Here is a 25046-nt window from a genome sequence, read left to right as displayed (position 1 = left end):
GGAGAAGGAAATGGCAACCCACTCCAGTATTCTTGCCTGGAGAATCCCATGGATGGAGGAGCCTGGTGGGCTACAGTCCACGGGGTTGCAAAGAGTCAGACATGACTGAGTGACTTCACTTTTACCTATGCATTATCTTTGCTTCCACTTGTGCATGGGATTATCAAAATTAATTCACAAGTGAGCTCTATTTAACTGGATTAAAGGAAATTAAGGGCTTATATAAATTCTAAAAAAAATAAATAACAGAGGAAATAACTGGCCACAATTAGCTTCAGGTTCACATAAACTGGGAAATATCCAGCATTAAATTAATACCTGGAATACAGACATGACTTTAGAGTCATCAACATTAAGTATAGTACTTTTATTGCACCTAGATGTAAGTTACATAGTCTTGTAATATCCATAGCAAATGTGCCAAGCAAAGAATGTAACTTGATGTGAAGAAACTTTTAAAGAAAGAAAATGTGAGATAACAGCTTTTAGATACTCTATTAAGAATAATTATTCTTTAGAAATGTTTAACTAATACAGTCTTTCCAGATTCTGGTGACTTGAAATTCTAGAGATGTGCTAAAATAAGTTAACTGATGGAAGCTTACTGAATATCCTAATGACTGATAGAGGCTTACATCATTTCCAAATAAAAGATACTGAAACATTGGTTACTGAATACTGGCTTCCTTTTACATAAAAACAAAAAGTATTTAGGACTATTAATGAGTATGTCTGGTGCCATGTTCTGTATAAGAAAGCAAATGTGTTTAGACATTATTGCTGGTATTTATGTTCTCAAAACTATAGAATGCTAATATAAATATCAGTTCATAGTTGCCTACTTCTTAGTTTTCACAAGAAATTGAGGTTTTTAGAGCTGAGGATTCTACCATAAGACCCAGCAATCCCACTACGGGGCATATACCCTGATAAAACCACAATTCCAAAGGACACCTGTACCCCCACTGTTCACTGCAGCGCTACTTACAATAGCCAGGACATGGAAGCAACCTAGACATCCAATGGCAGATGCATGGATACAGACGTGGTACATACACAATGGAGTAATACTCAGACACTGAAACAGACAAGAGCCATCATCTGCAGAGATGTGGATGGACCTAGAGTCTGTCTCAGAGTGAAGACAGGAATCCAAGTATCCTATATTAATGCATATGTGTGGAATCTAGAAAAGTGATACAGATGAACCTATTTTCCTGGCAAGAACAGAGACACAGAATAGAGAATGGACATGCGGACATGGGGTAGGAGGAAGAGGGGGGCGGGACAAATTGAGAGATGGGGACTGACGTATATACACTACCATGAGTAAATCAGCTGGCAGGAAGCTGCTATAAAGAACAGGGAGCTCAGCTCAGTGGTCTGTGATGACCTAGGTAGGTGGGATAGGGGTGGGGTGGGAGGAGGTCTAAGAGGTAATATAGATCAACACAGTAATAAACTTCACTGTACAGCAGAAACTAACACAACATTTTAAAGGAATTATATTCCAATCTAAGAAGAAAAAAAAAAAAGCGGAGGATTCTAATTTTGAAATGTAATTAAAGCTAATAGAAAAAATACTTTTGTATACAGTAGCAAAGTACAATGTATATTTTCAGTAAAGAAGGCATGAGGAATGAAATTGCATTTATTAAGGGACAAGTAAGTAGGTCTTAGAGCTGGCTGTTTCTGAATGGAAAAATAAAGTGATAGGTACAGAAAGCTTTATGGAATGCGGACCCCATGCAAAGAGTTCTGTGTATGGTCAGGACTAAGGTATAAATTCATTTGAGTAAATAAACTTCAAAACTGGGTGCTAAACTTGAATTTGGCTTAGCTTTTCTCTCTTGTTAAGAGGACAAGTTTTCTTAAGATGTTGAACTGCCTTGGATAATAGATTTTAAGCTTCTTTACCTTTTAAGTGATTTGTATTTGCCTTTGAAGTCTTTCGTTATTAATACTTTGGGAACTAAAAAGCCTCTTGATGAAAGTGAAAGTGGAGTGAAAAAGTTGGCTTAAAGCTCAACATTCAGAAAACAAACATCATAGGCATCTGGTCCCATCACTTCATGGGAAATAGATGGGGAAACAGTGTCAGACTTGATTTCTTTGGGCTCCAAAATCACTGCAGATGGTGATTGCAGCCATGAAATTAAAAGATGCTTACTCCTCGGAAGAAAAGTTATGACCAACCTAGAGAGCATATTCAAAAGCAGAGACACTTACTTTGCCAACAAAGGTCCATCTAGACAAGGCTATGGTTTTTCCAGTGGTCATGTATAGATGAGAGTTGGACTGTGAAAAAAGCTGAACACCGAAGAATTGATGCTTTTGAACTGTGGTGTTGGAGAAGACTCTTGAGAGTCCCTTGGACTGCAAGGAGATCCAACCAGTCCATTCTGAAGATCAGCCCCGGGATTTCTTTGGAAGGAATGATGCTAAAGCTAAAACTCCAGTACTTTGGCCACCTCACGTGAAGAGGACTCATTGGAGAAGACTCTGATGCTGGGAGGGATTGGTGGCAGGAGGAAAAGGGGACGACAGAGGATGAGATGGCTGATCCATCGAGTCGTCCATCACCGACTTGATGGACGTGAGTTTGGGTGAACTCTGGGAGATGGTGATGGACAGTGAGGCCTGGTGTGCTGCGATTCATGGGGTCGCAAAGTGTTGGACATGACTGAGAGACTGAAATGAACTGAACTGAATAACTATTGTTTCACAGTGAACTATGATCCTATCTGAGTGTTCTAAACCTTTTTGATATAGTTTTTTTTTTTGACCAAACTTTCTAAATCAAAGTTAAATGAAGTCCTTTGATCTCTAGCTAACTGTGGGATGCTTCAAAGGGCCCCTAACACATCCCAAAGAGATATATTAAACAGTTTCATTTAGTGTGCTAAATTACATAGGAAGCATTGTCAAATGCTTAATAAATCTTCTTATAGTGTATGGTGAATATTAATATAGGTATTCTAGAAACTATATGAATTCCTAAAATTGATATGTCCTATAAAATGTTGTTATAAATCTAGTTACTATCTTTAAGTGATGTATGTTACAACAGTAACCAATTTAGTCAATTGGACTGCATTGTAATCAGATTTTAAACATGTCTTAAACCTTCTGTCATAGACAGTTATGGTTTTATTCTGTTGCCTCTGCAAAAATGCTTCCTCCTCAGGAACATTTATAGAAAGGATTTTTGGATAAATAAAAGCTTCTGACTTTCAGACCATAATGCTGAACTTCATAAGAAATTAAAGAGTTTCAGTGAAAAATCTGATGGCTTCATAAAAAGTTAACAAAAGCACTGGGTGAATTGGTGAATAGGGTTATAATTTTTATGGTTTCTATCTGAAAAACTACAGGCTGGAATCTGTGTTTTCCAAGTGTAAAGAAAGCCTTCCCCTTTAATTATGACTTACAGTAATTTGGTAAATTATATCTTTGCAAGAAGAATTGAAACATTTAACTTATCTGATCCCTCCAGAGATTAGAAACTCTTAGGTTCCCAGCAGCTTTATCAAATAAATGAGGAAGGCTACCTCTCGAACAGTTACAGAAACCTCAAGGTATTTTGGGATCCTTGAAAAGGGAGGAATTCACCCAAATCTGGTAGGTGAAATCTGTGACAAGCCCTTGGTGTGACTTTCCTAACCCTAAGACGTCTTTTAAAAAGTTCAGTCCAAGAGTCCTTATAAAAGTTTCAGCAATCAAAATGTCTATCTGATCAAGCATTCTTATGTAAATCAGGCCAAGTTTACTGAGACCAGACTTATTTGGCAAACTAGCCTTAATTTGGTAAAAATGAGGGTAATTTTAGAGAGAAAGAGAGTATGTTTCAATGAATATTAAATTCCAATTTTGTTAATGGGGATCTATATTTACTAGACACACCTCCCAGATAGTTCCTTGCTGTTAAGTTATACTGATATAAAGTTAAATTGAATTATTAAAAGGACACCTTAAGTTTGTTACTAAAGCTTATCTCAATAATCTACCTTTGGATGAAGATCAGATGCCCCTGCAACCAGGGGATTATATACATTGGCAGATATATCATTTAAAGGATTCACTACAAGCCAGGTGGGAAGGTTCTTACCAGGCATTCAATTAGCTCATGTGCAGCAAAACGAAAGGGAACGGACTCTCGGATTCATATTTTTCACTTAAAAAGGGGCTCCACATTGGACTGGTCTATAGAGAGGACTGCTGACCTCAAGCTCACTTTAAAACAATATTCAAACAGAGGACAAACTACACTCATACCAAGACAAGAAGAGGACATCAGCAGATAGCTTACCCAAGACGCTGGACCTGATTCATATAACCATTTATGTCTTAACTTCTTGAACCTTTACATACAAATCAAATGTCTTCCTATCATGGGCATGATCCTATGCTAGTTTTCAAAATCAATCCAATTTGGGGGTTTGTTGCCAATTACCTGTGTCTAGTACTTCTTGGTTACCTTGGTGGATTTCTCACTTCCAAGGTGCTGACTGGCCAGCCCTTAGGAAATTGATTTTAGAAGAAAGTAAGCTCAGTCCTGCTCAGGCTCCTCTTGATATTACTAGATAGGATCCTCTCACCTGGCCAGTTAATAATACCTGCTCTGACCCTGGCCATATATATGAATTTTCTTTCAGGGTCACTCAAGCTCAGTCAGAACAACAAGCTAAGTTTCAATTAAAAGTTGTAACTTCCCATTTATTAGAAGGAAACCTCCCACAATTATGGGATTGATTTTTGTAGTTAACACTATGGCTATGGTCATTTAGTTTGAAAGTTCCTCTCTGGTGGGAGGATGATCATCCTTGTAACAGGAAATTTGGGTGGGTGCCTTATGAACAATGCCTACGTATTACTGCCCTTAGAGATGGTGACTGGTATGGAACCAAATGGGTCAGATGACCAGGGATTCACTGGGTTGTGCCTAATTGGATCTGTGATACTAGTCCATGGGCTTCCACTGGGATGGACAGGAAGATGAACACTAGGATTTCCTTGGACTCAGGGTCATATACGTAACAATTTAGAAATGACCCCAGCCGACCTACCATTAGCACTAGCCCAATAACAACCAATCTACCATTGGTATGAGCCTGATAAGTCAAGAAATCTGTATTTCACTGGTATGATTATATAGCAGCTATTTTTGTGCCTTCAGTATGTTACATGCTTCAACAGCACTGGAGAATGTAATCAGCCATACCAAAGCCTTAGTAAAACTCACTCAAGAGATTTTAAATGATAGTAGCCAAGCAAAGAATGTTCACACTGTTTCACAGTTGCACTCATCTCACACACTAGCAAAGTCATGCTCACAATTCTCCAAGCCAGGCTTCAACAGTATATGAACCATGAACTTCCAGATGTTCAAGCTGGATTTAGAAAAGGCAGAGGAACCAGAGACCAAATTGCCAACATCTATTGGATCATAGAAAAAAAGCAAGAGAGTTCCAGGAAAACATCTATTTCTGTTTTATTGACTACATCAAAGCCTCTGACTGTGTGGATCACACCAAACTGTTGAAAATTCTGAAAGAGATGGGAATACCAGACCACCTGACCTGCCTCGTGAGAAATCTGTAGGCAGGTCAAGAAGCGTTAGAACTGGACATGGAACAACAGACTGGTTCCAAATCAGGAAAGGGATACATCAAGGCTGTATACTGTCACGCTGCTTATTTAACTTATATGCAGAGTACATCATGAGAAACGCTGGGCTGGATGAAGCACAGGCTGGAATCAAGATTGCCAGAAGGAATATCAGTAACCTCAGATATGCAGATGACGCCACCCTTACGGCAGAAAGCGAAGAACTGAAGAGCCTCTTGATGAAAGTGAAAGAGGAGAGTGAAGTTGGCTTAAAGCTCAACATTCAGAAAACGAAGATCATGGTATCCAGTACCATCACTTCATGGCAAATAAATGGGGTAACAATGGAAATGGTGACAGACTTTATTTTTTGGGGGGGGAGGCTCCAAAATCACCACCGTGGTGACTACAGCCATGAAATTAGAAGACGCTTGCTCCTTGGAAAAAAAGCTATGACCAACCTAGACAGCATATTAAAAAGCAGAGACATTACTTTGCAAACAAAGGTCTGTCTAGTCAAAGCGATGGTTTTTCCAGTAGCCATGTGTGGATGTGAGAGTTGAACTATAAAGAAAGCTGAGTGGTGAAGAACTGATGCTTCTGAATGGTGATTTTGGATAAGACTCTTGAGAGTCCCTTGGACTGCAAGGAGATCAAACCAGTCCATCCTAAAAGAAATCAGTCCTGAATATTCATTGGAGGGACTCATGCTGAAGCTGAAACTCCAATGCCTTGGCCACCTGATGCAAAGAACTGACTCACTGGACGAGACCCTGATGCTAGGAAAGATTGAAGGCAGGAGCAGAAGGGGACGAAAGAGGATGAGATGGTTGGATGGCATCACCGACTCAATAGACATGACTTTAATTAAGCTCTGGGTTTGGTGATGGACAGGGAAGCCTGGTGTGCTGCAGTCCATGGCGCTGCAGAGTCAGACACGACTGAGTGACCAAACTGAAATGAACTGAACCAGGCTATTAGCCTACCGAATTCTGAGGTCTCTATGATGAGGAAAGTGCTAGAAAACCACATGACACTTGACATCCTTCAGCAGCTCAGGGAGGCACTTGTGCCGTAACTCAAACTGAACCCTGTACCTGACGAATCCTCTAACACATTTAATGAATGTGAGAAATCACATTTCTGCCTTAAGTGACCCACTTCCTAGTCTTGACAATCTCTTCAAAAACTGATTTGGCATGGGAAGCTCTTGGCTTAAATATTTACTTATAATTCTAATTAATGTATTAGCTATATTATTTGTATTTTGCCTATTTTACAAGATTATTGTTCCTTATATTACCAACTGTGTGACTGAGCTTCCAACAAATATAATGATGACTAGGCAACTTGAAGCAACTGATCAAATATATGGTTCTATATGAGATCAATTACTGTAATAGTGTGATTCTTGATACAGGAAGATGCTAAGAGGGAATTTTTTCCTGGACTATAACAGACTAGCCAGACAGATGGTCCAACATCACCTTTAGCTATTGTTTATAAGACCTAGTCCAGTAATAGCATATTGAATGGCCTTTCAGCAAAAGCTCTGCCGGACCTAGGAATAAGCCTTCCTAGCACTAGTGGACAAAATGGTCATAAAATGCCTCTCAAAGCATGAACAAATTTATTACCATGAGGGGGCCCTAACTACAAACTGGCACCTAACATTGGCACTTGCCATCCACCTCTACAAGGATTAAAGCAGGTGCTGCTGCAGCTGCTGATTTCCAACACTCCCTGAAAGGAGTTCAGGGTGGAGAGTAGAAATGAGGCAGGCTATTGCAGGACTGATGTTGAAGCTGAAACTCCAATACTTTGGCCACCTGATGTGGAGAGCTGACTCATTTGAAAAGACCCTGATGCTGGGAGGGATTGGGGGCAGGAGGAGAAGGGGCGACAGAGGATGAGATGGTTGGACGGCATCACCAACTCGATGGACATGGGTTTGGGTGAACTCCAGGAGTTGGTGATGGACAGGAAGGCCTGGCACGCTGCAGTCCATGGGGTCACAAAGAGTTGGACACGACTGAGCGAATGCACTGAACTGACGCTCTGGGAAAAACTGGCAGAACAGGTCTTCAGGTAGATATTTTCAGGAGCCAATTTTATGAGCCCAATTCTTGTGTCCTCTCATATCCAGAAAAGCACTCAAATAGTGACAACTGCTCATGACTAGCGGAAACCTTTTACAAAAAAAAAAATATATATATATGCTTATTTCCGTATTTCCCCTTCAGCAAAATCACATATATACTGACCTTCACCCTACCTCTTTGGAAGTTTCTCAGAGCTATCTGAGATACTCTCTTCCAGGCTATAGTCCTCACATTTCGCCCCAAATAAAACTTCATTCACAACTCTCACATTGTGTACTTTTTTTAAGTTGGCAGTTGAGATTCCCATATCACCCAGTTACCTCACCATCAACTAATCAACAATAATTGTGCATGAGCTCACCATGCACCCTGTGACTAGCTCCAGAAACCTGCCCCGGAAAGCCATTGGGGAGTTCAGGTCATGTGAGTAAGGTGCTTGGCACCCTACAATAAACACAATACTTTCCTCCACCACAATCCAGGGTCAGCAGATTGGCTTTGCTGCACATCGGGCAAGAGGAACCAAGTTTGCATGTTCAGTAACAACAGTCAGGATCCAACCAGGAAAACAAAGTATTAAAGGGAATAATTTAATGGGGGAAAACTGGTTACACAGGTAACAAGAAAACTGAAAAGTCAGACATGACAAGAGCAGGAACTCATTAATACTGATCTTGTCATAAAGGACTAAGGAGGCTCACCAGTCATCAGCTGGAGTTGTGCAGGGGAAGCCAGGACCAAGGGAGTGAGGGGAGCTAGTACAGACAAAAGAAACAGACACAGGGAGATACCCTCTCTTCTCCTGCAGTGCCTCCAAAGTCAGCGACAGAAGACAGCCTACCGCGCTCAGCCCTGCCTCCCATTCCCAGCGCTTCTGGGGCAAGTAAATCAAAGACCTGTACAAGAATACACTGCACTAGTACCTAACTGGGTTGCACTCTACATCCCAAACAGACTTCCATGCCATCGTATTTAAATTCACAAAAGACACTTTAAAAATGGGTTTTTCAACCGAAGGCTTCAACTTCTACAAAGGCTTTCAAGCACCTTTACTGCACTCAAATCCGACAGCTGTGTGAATCAGGTTAACGTCCGTTTGAGTGACTTTGCTGTAGCCTTCCAGGTCCAAAGAAAAGGAAGATGAGAGAGAACTTGTCCTCAAGCTGCTGGCACTGCCTTGAACAAACTTTCACAATTGGGATAGATAAGAACTCTGAGAAAGTGCACCTCAGTGAGAGATGTAAACAAGAGGTGCAGCTTACTCTGAATGTCTGAGAACAGGAATTAGCCAAGCAGAAACCAGAGAGCAGGGAAACCAGAAGTCCTAGCAGGCACCCAGATGGCTGTGACCTACATAACAAGCCAAGGAACTTCAAGGAGGTTCTGAAAAGAGAAAGATCAGAAATTAACCGAGCCGTGAACAAGCGCTTCAGAATTATCTGATGGGTCAGGAAACCTGTACCCAGAGGTGCATCAGGAGCACGACAATGTGGGCCAAAAATATACATATATGACCTGGGGCTTGAAACAATATTGCCAGACCTATGCTGAAACGGGTAAGAGAAGAGAAGCTCATCAGTGGGAATAGGCGGCTAACTCTGCTTCAGCTCTGTAGCATTACCAAAGAAACCACTTATGACCTGCAGCGTGAGCTTCTTAAAAAATTAAATTAAAAATTAAATTATAGATTAGCGTAGTTTAAGACCGTAAACCCTTTCCCCATTTCCCCTCAATGGCCAAATATTGGAAAACTACAGCACAGAATCACGACACTGATATCCATAAAGTCAAGACACACAAGTTTCTTTCATTTATAGCCACACGAGCACACTCCCCTCAACTAACTTCTAATGAGGTTATAATTCACCCAAACCCTGCCAGCGCCTACAGCGGACACCGAAGAAAGGTATCCTGATGCTACACGCAGGGACACAGCCGCGGTCTCAGCGCAAGTGCCAGTCGAGACCACGAAGGCAGCAGAACCACAAGCCCCGCCCCTTCCGTCCAGGAGGACTGACAGCCGCCCGAGGTCCGAGCAGTTTCCAAAGCCGAGCGAGTAGAGCCGGAAGTGGGCGGCAGCCGCAGGCCCCCCCCGCCGCCACCACTTCGCGGAAGCCTCCATCAAACATGGCGGACCTCAACCGCCAGCTGCAGGAATATCTGGCGCAGGGGAAAGCGGGCGGCCCGGCGGCCGCGGAGCCACTGCTCGCCGCGGGAGAGGCGAAGGAGCCCGCTGCGGAGGCCGGGGCGTGGCTGAGCCGCGCGGGCCTGCGCTGGACGTGGACACAGAGCCCCGCGGAGCCGGCGGCGGGACAGGCGTGCCTGCCCAGCGTGACGCGCACTCAGCGGCTGGCGGCGAGTGGCGTGTGCCTGCTGCTGGCTGCGCTCTGCTTCGGCCTGGCCGCACTCTACGCGCCTGTGCTGCTGCTGCGCGCCCGGAAGTTCGCGCTGCTGTGGTCGCTGGGCTCGGCGCTGGCACTAGCGGGAGGCACACTACTGCGCGGCGGCGCAGCGTGTGGACGCCTGCTGCGCGGCGAGGAGGCGCCCTCGCGGCCCGCGCTGCTCTACGTGGTCGCGCTAGGCGCGACGCTGTACGCCGCGCTGTGTCTGCGGAGTACGTTGCTCACAGCGCTGGGCGCCTGCGCACAAGTGGCCGCACTGCTGGCCGCGTTGCTGGGCGTGCTTCCCCGGGGCGCGGGCACCGCTCTGCGCATCACGCTCGGGCGCTTGGGCCCGGGCGCCGCCCTCGCCAAGGCGCTCCCCGTTTGAGGCCTGCGGCCCGCGCCGTCGGAAGGACGCAGAATCCGTCCCCAGGATGCGCCACCGAGAGGACACGGGCAACCGGCTCTAGGCCCAGAGCCAGCCAAACCAAGGACTGCGCCTGTCCGTTCCCAGACCGCCCTGGGTAGAAGCTGCTCCTTTACTGTGCCAGCGAACTGTAAACTGAGACACGAGCAGTTTGGGAAGCTCCTCGATTTCAGCATTTTGTGCTACACTCGGCAGGAAGTGCTGTGAAAACCAGATTTTGTTTTGAGTTGGTGATAACGCTATGAAACATTAGTGATAAATTGCTTTTGCGTTAACCGTGGTCTTAGATTACACAGTAAAACAAGAAAAAATAGCTTTTCCGTTTTGATTGACTGCCCTTATTTTCCCGGATTTCTTTCGCGTTTTGTCACCTAAGAAAATCCAGGGGTAGATCGCAGTAGCTTAGTGCCAGTAAACGTGCTTTCTTTAGCTCTTGGAAGTTTTTTCCCTTATTCTTCAACGTGAGTATCCACAGGAGTTAGCAGATTAAATGCTGACTTTAGCCACTGGAATTTTTTCAAGTGCTTTAGTTAATACGGTTTATCTCAGTTTTCTTATTTTAGTGAAATTGTTAACATGATGTCTTATAAAATTAAAGGACAGTTGTTTCTGCATTACATAAGGAAACCAGGGACCAAGAAGCATGGTATCCAGTAAGGTGCACGTAAATGCTCAGAGGTCCATGGACAGAACTCAGCTAAGGAAACACCTGGGAGACAGGAAGATAATTCCACATCCAGTTATCTACTGGATGGAAACCATGGATTTCTACAAGGTCTGGTTTTTCATTCCTAATTTTATGATGTGCTTTTGAACCCATAGTTTACACTTTATATTCTGATCTTAATGGAATGTAAGGTGCTTTTCATATCTAATTGCCAAATTTTCTTCTTTTAGATTTAGCACCTTGGTCTAGGACTTACCTTAATTTATTGCCAGAAAGAATGGGCTCAGTATTCTGGTTAAGTCCATAAATAAAACAACGTTTTGTCACTAGCTGCATATTAACTAGGAAGTAAACTGTATTTAGAAAGTTTTAATCCTATGCCAGTGCTTCTTAGTTCACTTGAGAGTTACTTGAGTCAAACTTCAGTTCAGTCAGAATCTCGTGGGTGGGGGGGGGGCGAGATTGGCATCAGTATTTTTTTTTTAAGCTTCCCAAATGATTCCTTTTTCTGCTAAGGTTGAGAACAACTTGAAAGTAATTGTTTCCTGGGACTGGATTAGCATTGCTTAAACAGGTGGTCAGGCAACAGAGTTTTGCCTCTTCCTCCAGCCTCAAAATTTATATTTATAGGTCTTGATCAGTGTCCAACAAGCCTTGCTCCAAGAGGTGGACGCTAAGGTAGACTTACTCCCACCCCGCCTATTTTGAAAGAAGGCTGCTTTTCAACCCTATTGATTACCTACCTCAAGAGGCACGACCACTGAGTGTTTGTAAAAGCAAATCCACTGTTTTGGGGGAGACTTATTTTTTTGACTAGAAAATGTACCACTGGCTGCTTTGTCTACCCCCTAGTTAAATCTGTATTTTAGTTCTAAATTTTAGACTGAAGATCTGACCACATTCAGCCCATTTTTAAATGCTATTTAATGCTATTTTAAAAAATTGTTTTTCCAGCATTTTCCCAAGAATTCACTGTTGGGAAATGTGTTTTTATAAAATTCAAAGCACAATATATTATATGTATTTTGACAGTGATGACTTAAAATGAAGATATATACATTAAGTAATAAATAATGTTGAGTTTTCAGTTTTCTCTAAATGAATTCTCAAAATGCGACCTGATTTTCTGCTTACTGAGGTAGTGTTTTTGAAGTTAAAGCCTTAAAATCTTATGATAAAGTTCTTACCACGAGTCTCAGAAAAAAAAAAGGAGCCTAATCTCTAGAAAAGGCAGAGGAACCAGAGATCAAATTGCCAACATCCATTGGATCATAGAAAAAACAAGGGAATTCCAAAAAAACATATATTTCTGCCTCATTGACTGCACTAAAGCCTTTACTGTGAGGATCACAACAAACCGAAAAACTCTTAAAGAGATGGGACTACCAGACCACCTTACCTGTCTCCTGAGAAACCTGTATGCAGGTCAAGAAGCAAGTTAGAACTGGACATGGAACAACGGACTGATTCAAAACTGAGAAAGGAGTTCATTAAGGCTGTATAGTGTTACCCTGATTATTTAACTTACATGCAGCATAGCATCATGTGAAATGTCAGACTGGTTGAATCACAGGTTGGAATCAAAATTGTCAGAAGAAGTAACAACCTCAGATATGCAGATAATACCACTCCAATAGCAGAAAGTGAAGAGGAGCTAAAGAGCCTCCTGATGTGGGTGAAACAGGAGTGTGAAAACCTGGTTTAAAACATTCAAAAAACACATCATGGCATCTGTCCCATCACTTCATGGCAAACAGATGGGAGAAAATTGGAAACAGTGACAGATTTTATTTTCTTAGGCTCCAAAAAGACACTTGCTGCTTGGAAGGAAGGCTGTGACAAACCCAGACAGTGTATTAAAAAGCTGAGACAGCAGTTTGCTGACAAAGGTCTGTATAGTCAAAGCTATAGTTTTTCCAGTAGTCATGTCTGGATGTGAGAGTTGAACCATAAAGAAGTTGAGTGCTGAAGAATTGATGCTTTTGAGTTGTGGGGCTGGAAAAGATTCTTGAGAGTCCCTTGGACTGCAAGATGAAACCAGTCAATCCTAAAGGAAATCAACCCTGAATTGGAAAAACTAATGCTGAAGCTGCAATACTTCGGCCATGTGATACGAAGAGCCAACGCACTGCACAAGACCCTGATGCTGGGAAAGAGGGCAGGAGGAGAAGCGGGCGACGGAGGATGAGATAACTGGGTGGCATCACTGATACAGTGGACACGAATTTGAACAAATTCCAGGAGACAGTGGAGGGCAGAGGAGCCTGATAAGCTACAGTCCATAGGATGGTAAGCAACTGAACAACGATAAACTATTATGGTTTTGCACTCTGGATCCCTTTTTATCCTCTTAGAATCTGATTACAACTTCTTTTTAAGCTATACCAGTAGAGGGCAAATAAAGAATATCCACAAACCTAAAGCAATCTTGAGCCTCCTAAAGGTGTGTTTAGAGGAAGGTGCTGATAAATAGGATGTTTTAAATTGCAAAGTAAAGAGAAAATCTCTTGAAGCCTCTAGGTTCTAACACCCTAAAAAAGGCAGTGTTTTATGTGTGGTGAACATTTTATCTGCAGAAGTAACTTGGCTTTTTGAGAACCAATTAGGAGTCTTTATATACTCCAACTATGTCAACATCCCTTTCCTAAGCAACTACTGACACTTTCCAGCACCACTAAATTTGTCAAATAAACCTGTCTCCAGTGCCCAACTGAAGTTGTCAAAATAGTGAGGGTGACCACAGGATGTCCTTTGAAGAATAAAAAAGCCTTTTTATAAAAACAAAGGGGTCAATACAGAAAGTATCCTGGGGTTATCTCAAACTGAACTTTTGGCTTCCAATTCAAAGTGGGCCAAATGTCCCATTCATTTAAAACTAAAAGAATCTGTTGTGGATGAGACCTTCCTGGCTTACTTTTAATTGAATAATCCTCCGCCTTAAACACTGGTGTTTCCATAGCTAGTGTGGAAGAGGAAGACATTATTTAAAATTTACAGAACTGTTTTAAGAAAGATTTTGATCCATTCCTTTTCAACTTAAAACCATTTTTGAAATGATTTACAGTATTTAAAAGGTATGTGTAGATGATTTCTAGCTTATGCTCCTCTAATCAGAAAAAAGCAACTCAAGTCTAAGGTGTAATTACTAGAAGATGCAGCCAAGGGAGACCTCTGCTTGGACATGCAGATTTTTTTTTCCTTCGGTGTATAGTTTTCCATTTGCCACAGCATGTCTAACTAATCAGGCTTTGAATCTAACTTCAAACCACATTTTGAAGTATTTTTCACTATGCTACAAAAGTAAGTGTGACAGAATGGCTAGGTAAGAATTTGTTTAAAAACAAAATTCACAGATGAGTTAATTTAGATGACTTAGAGATTCCCATCAAGGATGTTCACAAATGTAAGCAGTAGTTGTACACCCCTCAGCAGACCGGATGTGATGGAAACTAAAGGTTTCCTTAAGGCAAGCACTTGACGACTAGTTTTCTGTTAATTCTTGCGTAAATCACATTCTGTATTCATACAAAAACAACTTAATGTTTTTTCTCTGACAACTGTACATATAGAAACAAATTTTCGATTGGACATGAACTTAAATTTGTGGAGGTGCTCCATGTCGTGTGACACTTAAAAAAAAAAAGATTCCAGCTTTTATCTTCACAAACCCATGTGGGATTTCGGGCAGTGAGGGTGGACAGGACAAAACAAGGCCAGCTACTCTGGGCAGCCAGCAGCAGTCTCTTCATCTTGAAGACCTCAGTAGGGGGCTCCTGGGATTCAGCTGCCCAGAGAGTTCAGGGCTACGCGGCGCAGGTTTCCTTTTCTTTCTCTTGGAAAGTCCACAAGAAGTTCTTAAATACTGTCCAGAGAGGCCTAGGGGTTTTGAGCCCCAACTTCTACCGACCCCTCCCACCCCCCCTCGAAGCTCCTCGCCTTGGTGGGCCAGAGTTCATGTTACTCCCTCTACCCCAGTTACTGCCACTCCGGCCCCCTCTAGAAGGGGTACCACTGCCTGGAGGGCCCCCAAAAGGTTCATCTCTGTGGTATCCATCATGGTGGTCTCCATCCAAGGAGCTGGAACGTCCGGACTTAGGCACTCTCTGAGAAGGTCCTGGGCCCCCTCGGCCTGAAATGAAACAGTGGTTTTACATGTGACTTTTATTTCAACTTTTTAATAACTCCTGGTACAAACGTTTCCTCTATGATGACAGACAGTGGAACATTCCTGGTTTTGTGTGTTTTTAAACAGAGTTCTGAGAACAGTAGCATGGTACTCAGAGCAGGGGAAGCCATGCCTCCACTCTCCCTTTTCTCCTTCCTGTCCCGGCTCGTGGCTGTGCCCCTCAGCATCAGCGAGACACAGCATTCCCCATGGCTGAGATGGAGCCGCTGGGGAGCCCCTGCTGGAGGCCACAGACCGTGCTGGGCTGTGCCTACAGTCTATGACAAGTGTACCTTCACCTTCCTATGCCACCACAGCTGTTCTGGGGGAAGGTTTGAAAAGCACTGACTTAATATTAGAAGCAAGTAAGAAATACAAGCTGCTGATGATGTTAATTACAAGTGCTCTACAGAATAAGTATTTACTATGATTATCCTACAACTATATGGCATTTTTGATTTCTTGTTAAATAGCTAGATAAAATATTCCCTGAAAAACAAAAATACAAAAAGAGAAACACTAGCTTTTAGTGCTTCTCCCAGGGATAGTTTTAGTTGTTCCAGGATTAGACATACAAACCTCTAGGTATCATTACAATTCTAACTTAAAAAATTTTTTCCTGAGATGACAGCGTTTGGTCACATCTCCCATCGTGCACTATCAGAAAACTATTGCCAACTTTGTCTTAAATTTTTGAATGGAATCTGAATCCAGCTAAGACAAGGTGAGGAAAGATAGCCAAAGGAAGTTTGGCTTCTTTTCTTACACAGCTCAGCCTAGGCCCCCTCATGGTAGCCTGGCAGAGATGCTGTCAGTTAAGATGTCACTTCCACACTAGCCATGTGGCCTCAGCCTGGGACCTACAAAGTGTGTCCTGAGTGCCCACCCCAGCCAGCAACAAAATGTGCATGTGGGTGGGGACTTGTGACACGAAGTTATTTCTGAGAGCTTTGTACTTAGAAGAACCAAACTACCAAGAACAAAAGGCAGAACTCTGTAAAGCAGGGATTCAGCAGGAGGCAGGTGAACTGGAGTGGAGCACAGGCTGGGGCGCATGGGCACTCTTTCCAGCAGCCTCCAAGGTACACTGCTTGTCTATCAGCCCAGCCTCACCTGAGCCCACAGCTGTAGTTAGCATTCAATAGCTACCACTCCTGGCTCAAAGTCAGTGCTGCCTCTATAAAATGAAGATCCAGAGTTTCAAGTGGCAGAAATAATCCACTGCCCCCCTGAGAAGAAAACCGCTTCCAGACCATGTTCCCCAAAGTCATTGTGACTCTGGTCACAAGCAGAGCTCCTTCTGGGTCCAAACTAAAAACGAAGGCACAGAACCTGAGAGAAGACAATCCTCCCTGCCGCTGACAACAGCCCCGAGGGCTCAGAGCAGCCACTACCAGAGCACATCTGCCAATCAGAGCAAGAGTCTCACAGATCAGCAGAGAAAGAGCTCGGACGTCTGAAAAAGAGCCGGAGTGGAAAAGTGAACAAACCAGGCACTCCTGGAAGCAAGTGGAGGAGACCTGTGCAGAGACTGAGCTTGCAGCCACCCACTGGCTGTACCACAATTGGGAACACGTACCTCTGCAGTCTAAGCCCTGGAGGGTAAAGGACCCCTAGTAGCCCAGTGGGGGTGCCCCAGTAGGGACAGACACAACAGGCATACACTGGGATGGGGCTTCCGGTAACCCTGAAGCCTTCTTGGCAGGGCTGTAGCACCCGCAGCTCCCAAGCTGTAACCACAAGCCTCATTTACCTTTGCCTCCTCGATCCTCAGAAGGACCTCCTGGGGCATCCATTTCTCTGTGCTCAGAGGTTCCCGGCCCATCATGCCAGGGGCGCTTTCGGGGTGGTAAAGATGCCATGTCCATGCCTTGGAGAGAAGAGGACCGTTCTCTGCTAGCTGGGGAATGACCATCATGAGGGGGATGATCAGGGCGGGGAGCATCACGGAAATGTTCATGTCCTGGCCCTAAAATAGGAAGCACAGATCCACAAGGCTAAGAATCTGACAATCTCATTATATTTAAGTACATTCATGCATGCTCAGCTGCTCAGTCATGTCTCTTTGAGACCCCATGGACTGTAGCCCACCAGGCTCCTCTATCCATGGGATTCTCCAGGCAAGAGTACTGGAGTGGGTAGCCATAACCTTCTCCAGGGAATCTGCCCGACTCAGGGATCAACCCAGATCGCCTGCATTGCAGGTGGATTGTTTACCACTGAGCCACCAGGGAACCCCATATTAAAGTACCATATTAAAGTACAATGTGACCAAAAGAAGACAGAAATTATACTGTTAAGTAGCAACTTGAAAACAAATATTCATTCATGCAAGAAACATTTCCTAAATACCTGCCCTAGGCCAGTGACATCATTGAGTACACAGAAAGGTCAAGATTAGGAATCAACATACCCCCTTAAATAAGAGGAGTTGGAAGGTTCAGAAAAGTGGTTCTCAGATTTTTTAGTTTCAGAATGTCTTCACACTCTTAAAAATTATTGAAGACCCCAAAGAGATTTCATTTATGAGAGTTCTAACATCTGCTGTGTTAGAAATTAAGACTGAGAAAACTTTAGTTCATTTAACTATATTTTCCAAAAACAAAACTGTTCAGTGAAAAGAGTGGCATTTTGACAAATCTCTTTAATATCTGGCTCAGCAGGAGAAAGTCCCCACCTGCTCCTGCATTCAGTTCACACTGTGGGTTGAAGATATGAAGACAACCCAGCCTCCCAGGGAGAGGTGAGTTGCTGAAGAGAGAACCCAGTGGATCCCTGGGAGAGTCCTCAAACCACACTCTGAGAACTGTCGGTCAGAGGACCCTAAGGCACAAGCTGCTCTACTGCCTTACCTGGCTCTCTATTTCCATCCCACGAGTCTGGTTTCCGTCCTCCTTCAAAGCGAGGGAACTCATCAGGAGTGGGAAGCAAACCCTTCCTTCCTCCTACACAATGAATCAAAACACCACACTCACAGACTATTCCAGGTGTGCTCACAACCACCCAACTTCATCCCTGTCCTTCCCAGACCCACAGTTCTCAGCTTACCTCGTGGGGTACCCCGACCTCGACCTCTGAGATCTCTTCCTCGGGCTGTTTCATCAGAAGCATCAAAATTCTCCTCTGGTCCAAAGTCTTCAGGCCCAGGAAAGCCATCTCTTCCTCTGGGGGGAGCACGGCCCTCATGTCTTGGGGGTGCTCCTCTTCGGAAGCTGTTAGGAAAAAAAACCAGGATATCCAGCTAATGGAATACCTTGTAGGTCCAAGTTCATGTTTCAAAAAAGCCTAATTATGTGAGGAAATATGATACAATGTTGACTGAGAGAAAAAACAAAATTACGTATTTTTTAAAGTACCCATTTTATAATATGGCAGGTAAAAACGGGCAAGAGGGAAATGTACTAGAATGTGGGGTTATTTTAATTTTCGTTTAGGCTTTGAGGAATAACAGTGAGCATTTTTAAAGTGCTTATCTCATGCCAAGTGCTTTACAGTGGATTATTTCATTTGTTTTATCCTCACAACCACCTTATGAAAGTGACTCTATTCTACCCATGAGTATTTACACAGGACTCAGACAAGTTAAGTCACATGGTTAAGTGTTGGGATTTGAACTCAGCCAGTCTTGACACTCAGTGCAGGCTCTTTACCTCTGCCTCCCAAATATTCTTCATTTTACCATTCACATTTTTATATATAAACATGACTTACACAATCAGAAAAGAAAGGGGGAGGGACAGAGATCATTAGAGATCATGCCTACTCACTGTACTTGACTTGTTTGGGGGCATCTGTCCTGCCATCTGCCCTGGCCCACCTCTCTACTCAGGGGCAGGCATGGGGCCGTAACCTGCACCAACGGCCCCACCCACACCCGCCTGATGGACAGGAAGGCATCTGGTTTGTGGGTGGCTCACCACTGGCAAGCTGACAATCTCATGCCTGGGCTAGTGGACCATTTCACCACCTCTCAAGAATTCTGGAACTGGGGAACTAAGAGAGCCAGAAGTGCTACTGAAGCAGGGCCATTAATGAGGGGTGCCAGAGCTGCAGAAGCCTGTGAGGGAGCAGGAAGAGGGGCCCGCCGGTAGGAAAGGTGCATGAGCAACCAAGAGAGGCCACGGAAACTGGAGAAAGGGGCAGAGAGGGGCAAGGGCTTAGGGCCCACCAGGACTTCTGCTTTTTCCTGAGTTTCCATTTGTTTATCTTATACTCCAACATTTTGAAAAATTTCATACTGAGCAACAAGTGCCCATACATTCTTCACCACAATTCATTAATCGGTTCTTAAGATTCTGCCACACAAACCTTGTCTTTTCACCATCTATTTACTAATTCACTTTCTAAGCCTTTTCAAAACCAGCTGTGACATAATGCTTCACCTCTTCATCCTTCAGTAGATGTCTTCTAAGGACTTTCTCCTACATAACAACACTACTATCATTCTAAATAACATGGAATAGTATTTAATACACAATCCAATTTTAACTTCTCTGTCCTCAAAATGTCCTTTATGGCTATCTTTATAGTTTTCAATCATACACTGTTATTTAGTGGTCCCATCTCTTTGGTCTGCTTTAATCTAGAACAGTCCCCGTCTTGTGTTTTATCTTTTGTGACCTTGACTTCTTCATTTTTATTGGAATAGACCTTGACATTTTTAAAGGGTCCATACAGGGGTTTTACATAACATCCCACAATTTGAATTCTCCTGATTTTCCCATAATTAGATTCAGGTAAAACGTTTCTGGTAAAACTTCTTAGACCTTCACAGTGATGCCAGTCTGTCTCACTGTTTAGAATGTAAAAGTGATATGGCAACCAAATTTCATTGTTGTAAAGGTCTTCTTTCTCCTTTGCAATTAAGTAATCTGTGGAGTGATACCTGGGCAGTGTGAAAATATACTGATTCTCCACAATCCTTTTATATGATGGCTTTCTGCATCCGCTGAGGATCCTTCCCTGAATTAATTATGACACTGGTTGCCTACAATAAGTGATTTTCTAAGTCCACATCTGTAACTTGCTGTTTTACTGTAAAAAGAGCTTTCCTTGTTTCACTCCACCATCCCAGCTATCTAGGTGCGTTCTTAATACCTGTTCTGTAACTTAATGAGCCATGCTCCTGCAAGCCAAGGAGGGGTGCTCCAGGTGCTGGGAATTAACCACTTAGGGTGGGGGTGCAATTGACAAAGGGAGAGAAGTGGAGCAGGAGTGTCAGCAGAGGGCGCTCCTCCCCCGAGGCAGATTCAGGGAGGCGTCCCCACACAGGGCAGGACTCTTCCCTTGTCCAGGCATCCATTATACAACTGCCCTGACTACCAAAGGACAGAGGGAATCTCATCTGCCCTACTTAGAAAATAGCTCCTGTTACGGACTAAATGTTTTTGTCCCCTCCACAAAATTCACATGCTGAAGCTCCGTCCCCCAAAGTGACTTTGGAAATGGACCTCTGAGAGCTATTTAGGTTAGATGAGGCTCTGCAGGTGGGGCCTCATGATGGGATATATGCTCTAATAAGAACAGATATCACAAAGAGCTTGCTCAGTCCCTTTCCATCATGCAAGGACAAGGGGAGACGGTGCCTGTCTGCAAGCCAGGAAGAAAAATCTCATCAGAAACCTACACTGCTGGGCCTTGATCTGGGACTTCTAGCCTCCAGGACTGTGAGAAAAATCAATTTCTGTTGTTGAAACCCCTCAGTCCTATGTGTTAGCTGAGTAGTTATCTGCTAATGAGCTGACTCCTCTAAAATATATCTCCCTCTATAACAGATTCATGTATTCAACAGTCACTGGGCACCCACAGGGCATCACCACTACTGCGCTAGGCTCTGAGGACCTCCCTTCAGGAATATGCCATGCTTCTGGGAGATAAAAGTGATACACAGATAAATATATCACTTCATGTCGAGGACTGCTAAGTGCTCTGAGGAACATAAAGCAGAGGAAAGGGACAGGAGGAAAGATCCAAGTGCAAACACCTAGGAGACTGTATTCCTGGCAAAGGAAAAAGCAAGCACAACACGCGCAGGACCCGTCTGGCATGTCAGAAGAGGAGTACAAACTGTGGACAGCACGAGTGTCTAGGTGGGGGTCTCTCACTGACAGATGAAATAGAACACAAACTGAAACAGAGTAAACTCTGAAACTTGGCACAGACACAGAGATTCAAGAAGTCAGTGAAAGTTATGTTGGTGCCAAAGCCACTGGAAATGGGGCTCCTGCAGACATAAAAGGCCACTTCAAAGAGTGAATACTTGGATATCATTTAGTGAGCTCTTAAATCTTTTTATTAAAAATTCCCCTCCAAGAGCTGCTTCCCTTGACCCCTCCATTTTCCCCTCCCTGGACGTGTTATCAGCCACTTTTTTCTAACATGCCCCTGAGAATGGAGATTGCCAATCTTTACCTCAATTACCTACTAGCAACAACAACAGCGTGATGAGAAAAGACATGGGAGAGACGACTGTGGCAGGAGGACAGGGGTGCTGGGCAGCACAGCACGGCTCTGCAGCTGGATGGCCAGACCGGGAGCGGCTCTTACACGTACCATCCGTGGAACCTTCCAAAGTCAAGCAACTGCTCTCTCAGTGGCATCCCTCACCTCTACAGGCCGACAGTAACACCTAAGCTCACGACTCACTGCAGCAATTGAATGAACTAACATCTGGCACACAGTAAATGCTCAACTATTATCACTGATTATTTTGAGTCTCACTTGAGATTTCACCAATTATTGTTTTTTACTCCCTACTTCCTCTATTCATTTTTTTTTACCCCAAACAAGTCAAGTGTCCAAGTCTGACCTCAGCCTATTTGAACAGCAAGATTATTCTTCAGCTTGATTGGGTTTTGTTAAGATCTTTAAGCAATTACACAAAAACTATCTACTCAATAATTCCTTTATTTTCTGTCTAGATCTCTGTCTCATATTTCATCATTCTAACCAAGAGAACCTGGAGATTTCTATTCAAATCCAAGAAACTTTATAGTACACAGGCCTACCTATCTGATTAAAAGAACCAAGAAATAAGCAAAAAGGAAAAGATTTCTAAACTGCAGAGATAATAAAGAACCAAATAGACGTGAAAAGACATATTATATTAGGTCTAAACACAAAACCTAGAGAGGGGAGGGCACTCTCCCCCCAGTGAAGGAGGAAAGAGATCCATGTGGACAGAACAGATGGGAAGCTCCAGGGAGGAGGACATGGACCCATACAGTGTCTGGCCCACCTTTCTTCTCTGCGCCCTCGGAACCGCGGGTCCTCAGGGTCCCGGGGGAAGCGGTCGTCTCCAGGTCTGCGGCCTTCCCAGGCCCCTGGGGGGCCCCGGGCTGCACCCCGGGCATCCCCCTCACTGAACTCCCTGTGGTCAGGGGGGAACGGAGGCCCAGGGCCCCCACGCCTCCACTTCTCTTCTTGTGGTAAAGGGCCTCCTCGCCCCTCAAATTCTCGTAACCGGTGGCCAAAGCGCTTGTCGGGGTGGAAGTCGTCTGGTCTGCTGAAGTCGTCAGGGAATTCGGGGTGAGGGCCGCGCCTATCAGGGGGACCCCTGCAGTCCTGGCTGCCCCGGAAAGGCCCCCTCTCGGGACCGTGCTCAGGGCCGCTGCTCTGCTCGTGCCGCCTCTCTGACATTGGGCCCATGTGATGGTTTGGAGGGCCGCGCGAATCACCTAAAGGAAACAAAACTGATGTTTACCTTGTCTTCCAGGAGTCCTGTCAACACAGGTCTGATTTTCAGCATCTTAAAATTTCAGAATGCAGTCTTTTATTGAGAGTGTTTTCCCTCCTTGGTTCCCAGCGTACTTAGGAGACAAATGTCTCTAAGGCATCATATAATGAAAAGAACAAGGGTTTGGGGGTATAGATTTCAACTTCATCAATTCACTGGCTAAGCAACTCAACAGCTGCAGTGCAGGCTCATTTAGAACACAAGAACACCACAGGTGTAAGGATAAGCTCCCCTCCTGCCCCCATTCCTTCAGAGTGTTGCTGGGCCCACTGCTCCACAACTCCAGGGAACTCATGCTGAAGGTCGGCCAGGACGCCAAGTAGCCGGAATTCGTCTCTGCGCTTGTGACAGCCTGCAAAGCCCACCACAGGGCCCCTGGGCCCACGCTGCCCTGCGGTCTTTCCTGTAACTCCTAGTCCATCTAACTTGATTTGTTTACTGATGCTTTGACTCTTAACAAAATCCTCTGTAGCATGTGTGGAGGCATGGGCCTCTCTAATACCTGCTGGGTGACCAAACAGCCCTGCTGTACTTCAGTTTCAGGGTTTATATAAACACTTTTAATGCATTCTTCATCTACAGTATCATCACCATTCTTCACAGACAGTGTTTGGAAATTAAAGATTTTTTAAATAAATATTTTAATATATGCTGTATAGTTACTGAATAAAAATGCAAAGAGACCAATTACACTTAGTTTATCTCCTAACTGTAAAGGGGTTTGTTTTCCTGGCTACTGAATAATGATGACCACAGCCCACTGTAAATGTACCTCTCTTTTCTGTCAACATACAATTTAAATCAAATATTTAAGGTACACAGCAAAAGGGACACCGTTGCTTCTAACTTCTAAAAATGTCACCCCTGCACTTTTCCCAGCAATAAAGACAAACTTCCTTTCCTTACGTCACAGTCAGTCATAGTCCTTACCCTCCCAAAACCTTCCTCTTTCATTTTTATTCATTTCTCTTAGCCATTTCAATTCCTCATCATTCAACATGGGTAAAAAACTTGGAAATTTCAGTATAAAAACACACCATGAGAAGTGTTTTTCTTCTAAAAACACCGTTAGACAAGTCTCCTCTCTTTAGCTTTCTGCATCCCCTCTGCCTTCTTTCCTTCCATTAAGCCAGTCCTCCTATGCTGAGGAAAAGTGTCTTCTAAGCTGCCTTTTTGTTCAAATACCTCAAGGCTCACGTCTTCCTGGTAAACAGCCCCTCACTTCCCAGTGTGATCCTGCAGCTAATGGCTCATTCTCTGATTTCAGGTACTTCAGAGTGGTATGACCTCAGACACTGCAGACCTTTGACCTGAGGAAGCTGAACACATTCCATTTGGACTTACCCATGAATAACAATCCTCCCATTACCTCTACCTGCTTAAAAGTACCCTGGCTGCTCCAAGGAAAGAAACCCACCACTACAAATTAGAAGGGATGTGGCCGCCGGTGACGGGGCGGCAGCGCTGGTTAATCCAGTAGGGGATGGCAGGGCCACTTTCTCGGCTCCCCCTTCTCCCTTTGGTCCCTGGGAGGAGAAAGAGAGGAGGAAGAGGGAGTGGGGCGGGGGTTGGAGGGGAGTGAAGAGAAAAGGGGAAGAACAAGGAGGAAAGGGAAGTAGGTGGAGACAGACACAGGTAGGGGAGAGGGAGAGAGGCAGGCTCTCAGTGTGCTGATGGCTGTACCTTGTGGGTAACAGACTTCTTTTCTCAGGGTCCCCAGATCCAGAGATTGGCTCTTGATGCTTTCTTTTTCCCTGGTGGTCACCACTTCCACATGGTAAGACTAAAAAAAACATTCTCCTAATTCTTTTACCTCTACCTTCCTATTTCTAACAACTCGCATAAATTCACAACTAAGCTTTAAATTCCCAAAGTCCCACGCTGAATATGCTGACAAGGACCTTGCCTAACCTGATCAAATGGGGGCAGAACCCTCACATGTACTAAAAGGTGCTGTGGGCT

The 25046-nt window shown here is 44.0% G+C and overlaps 2 protein-coding genes across 3 annotated transcripts in view; one reads left to right on the top strand and one right to left on the bottom strand.

The window, feature by feature from the left end:
* The first annotated feature begins 9367 nt into the window (after nucleotides 1–9367).
* Nucleotides 9368–10835, top strand: SFT2D3 (SFT2 domain containing 3). Its single transcript, XM_069576869.1, has one exon. The coding sequence runs from the start codon at nucleotides 9624–9626 to the stop codon at nucleotides 10476–10478; it is 855 nt and encodes a 284-aa protein (XP_069432970.1). The 5' UTR covers nucleotides 9368–9623; the 3' UTR covers nucleotides 10479–10835.
* A 3834-nt stretch (nucleotides 10836–14669) lies between these two features.
* Nucleotides 14670–25046, bottom strand: part of WDR33 (WD repeat domain 33) — a 113241-nt gene continuing 102864 nt past the window's right edge. The window contains exons 18-22 of one of the 2 annotated variants that reach the window (XM_069576863.1): nucleotides 22587–23025; nucleotides 18398–18561; nucleotides 18202–18294; nucleotides 17103–17318; nucleotides 14670–15313 (exon numbers count right to left, since the gene is read on the bottom strand). In XM_069576863.1, the coding sequence (XP_069432964.1) occupies nucleotides 15084–15313; nucleotides 17103–17318; nucleotides 18202–18294; nucleotides 18398–18561; nucleotides 22587–23025 (1142 nt within the window). In that variant the 3' untranslated portion in view covers nucleotides 14670–15083. The remainder of the gene's footprint in view (nucleotides 15314–17102; nucleotides 17319–18201; nucleotides 18295–18397; nucleotides 18562–22586; nucleotides 23026–25046) is intronic. The other variant, XM_069576864.1, reaches the window with a different exon arrangement.

The sequence above is a fragment of the Ovis canadensis genome, chromosome 2 (assembly GCF_042477335.2).
Source record: "Ovis canadensis isolate MfBH-ARS-UI-01 breed Bighorn chromosome 2, ARS-UI_OviCan_v2, whole genome shotgun sequence".
Classification (NCBI taxonomy): domain Eukaryota; kingdom Metazoa; phylum Chordata; class Mammalia; order Artiodactyla; family Bovidae; genus Ovis; species Ovis canadensis.
This window is presented reverse-complemented; position numbering and strand designations above follow the sequence as displayed.

Excerpts from the sequence above, each read along its gene's own strand:
- SFT2D3 (XM_069576869.1), top strand. The coding sequence starts at position 9,624 with ATGCTACACGCAGGGACACAGCCGCGGTCTCAGCGCAAGTGCCAGTCG.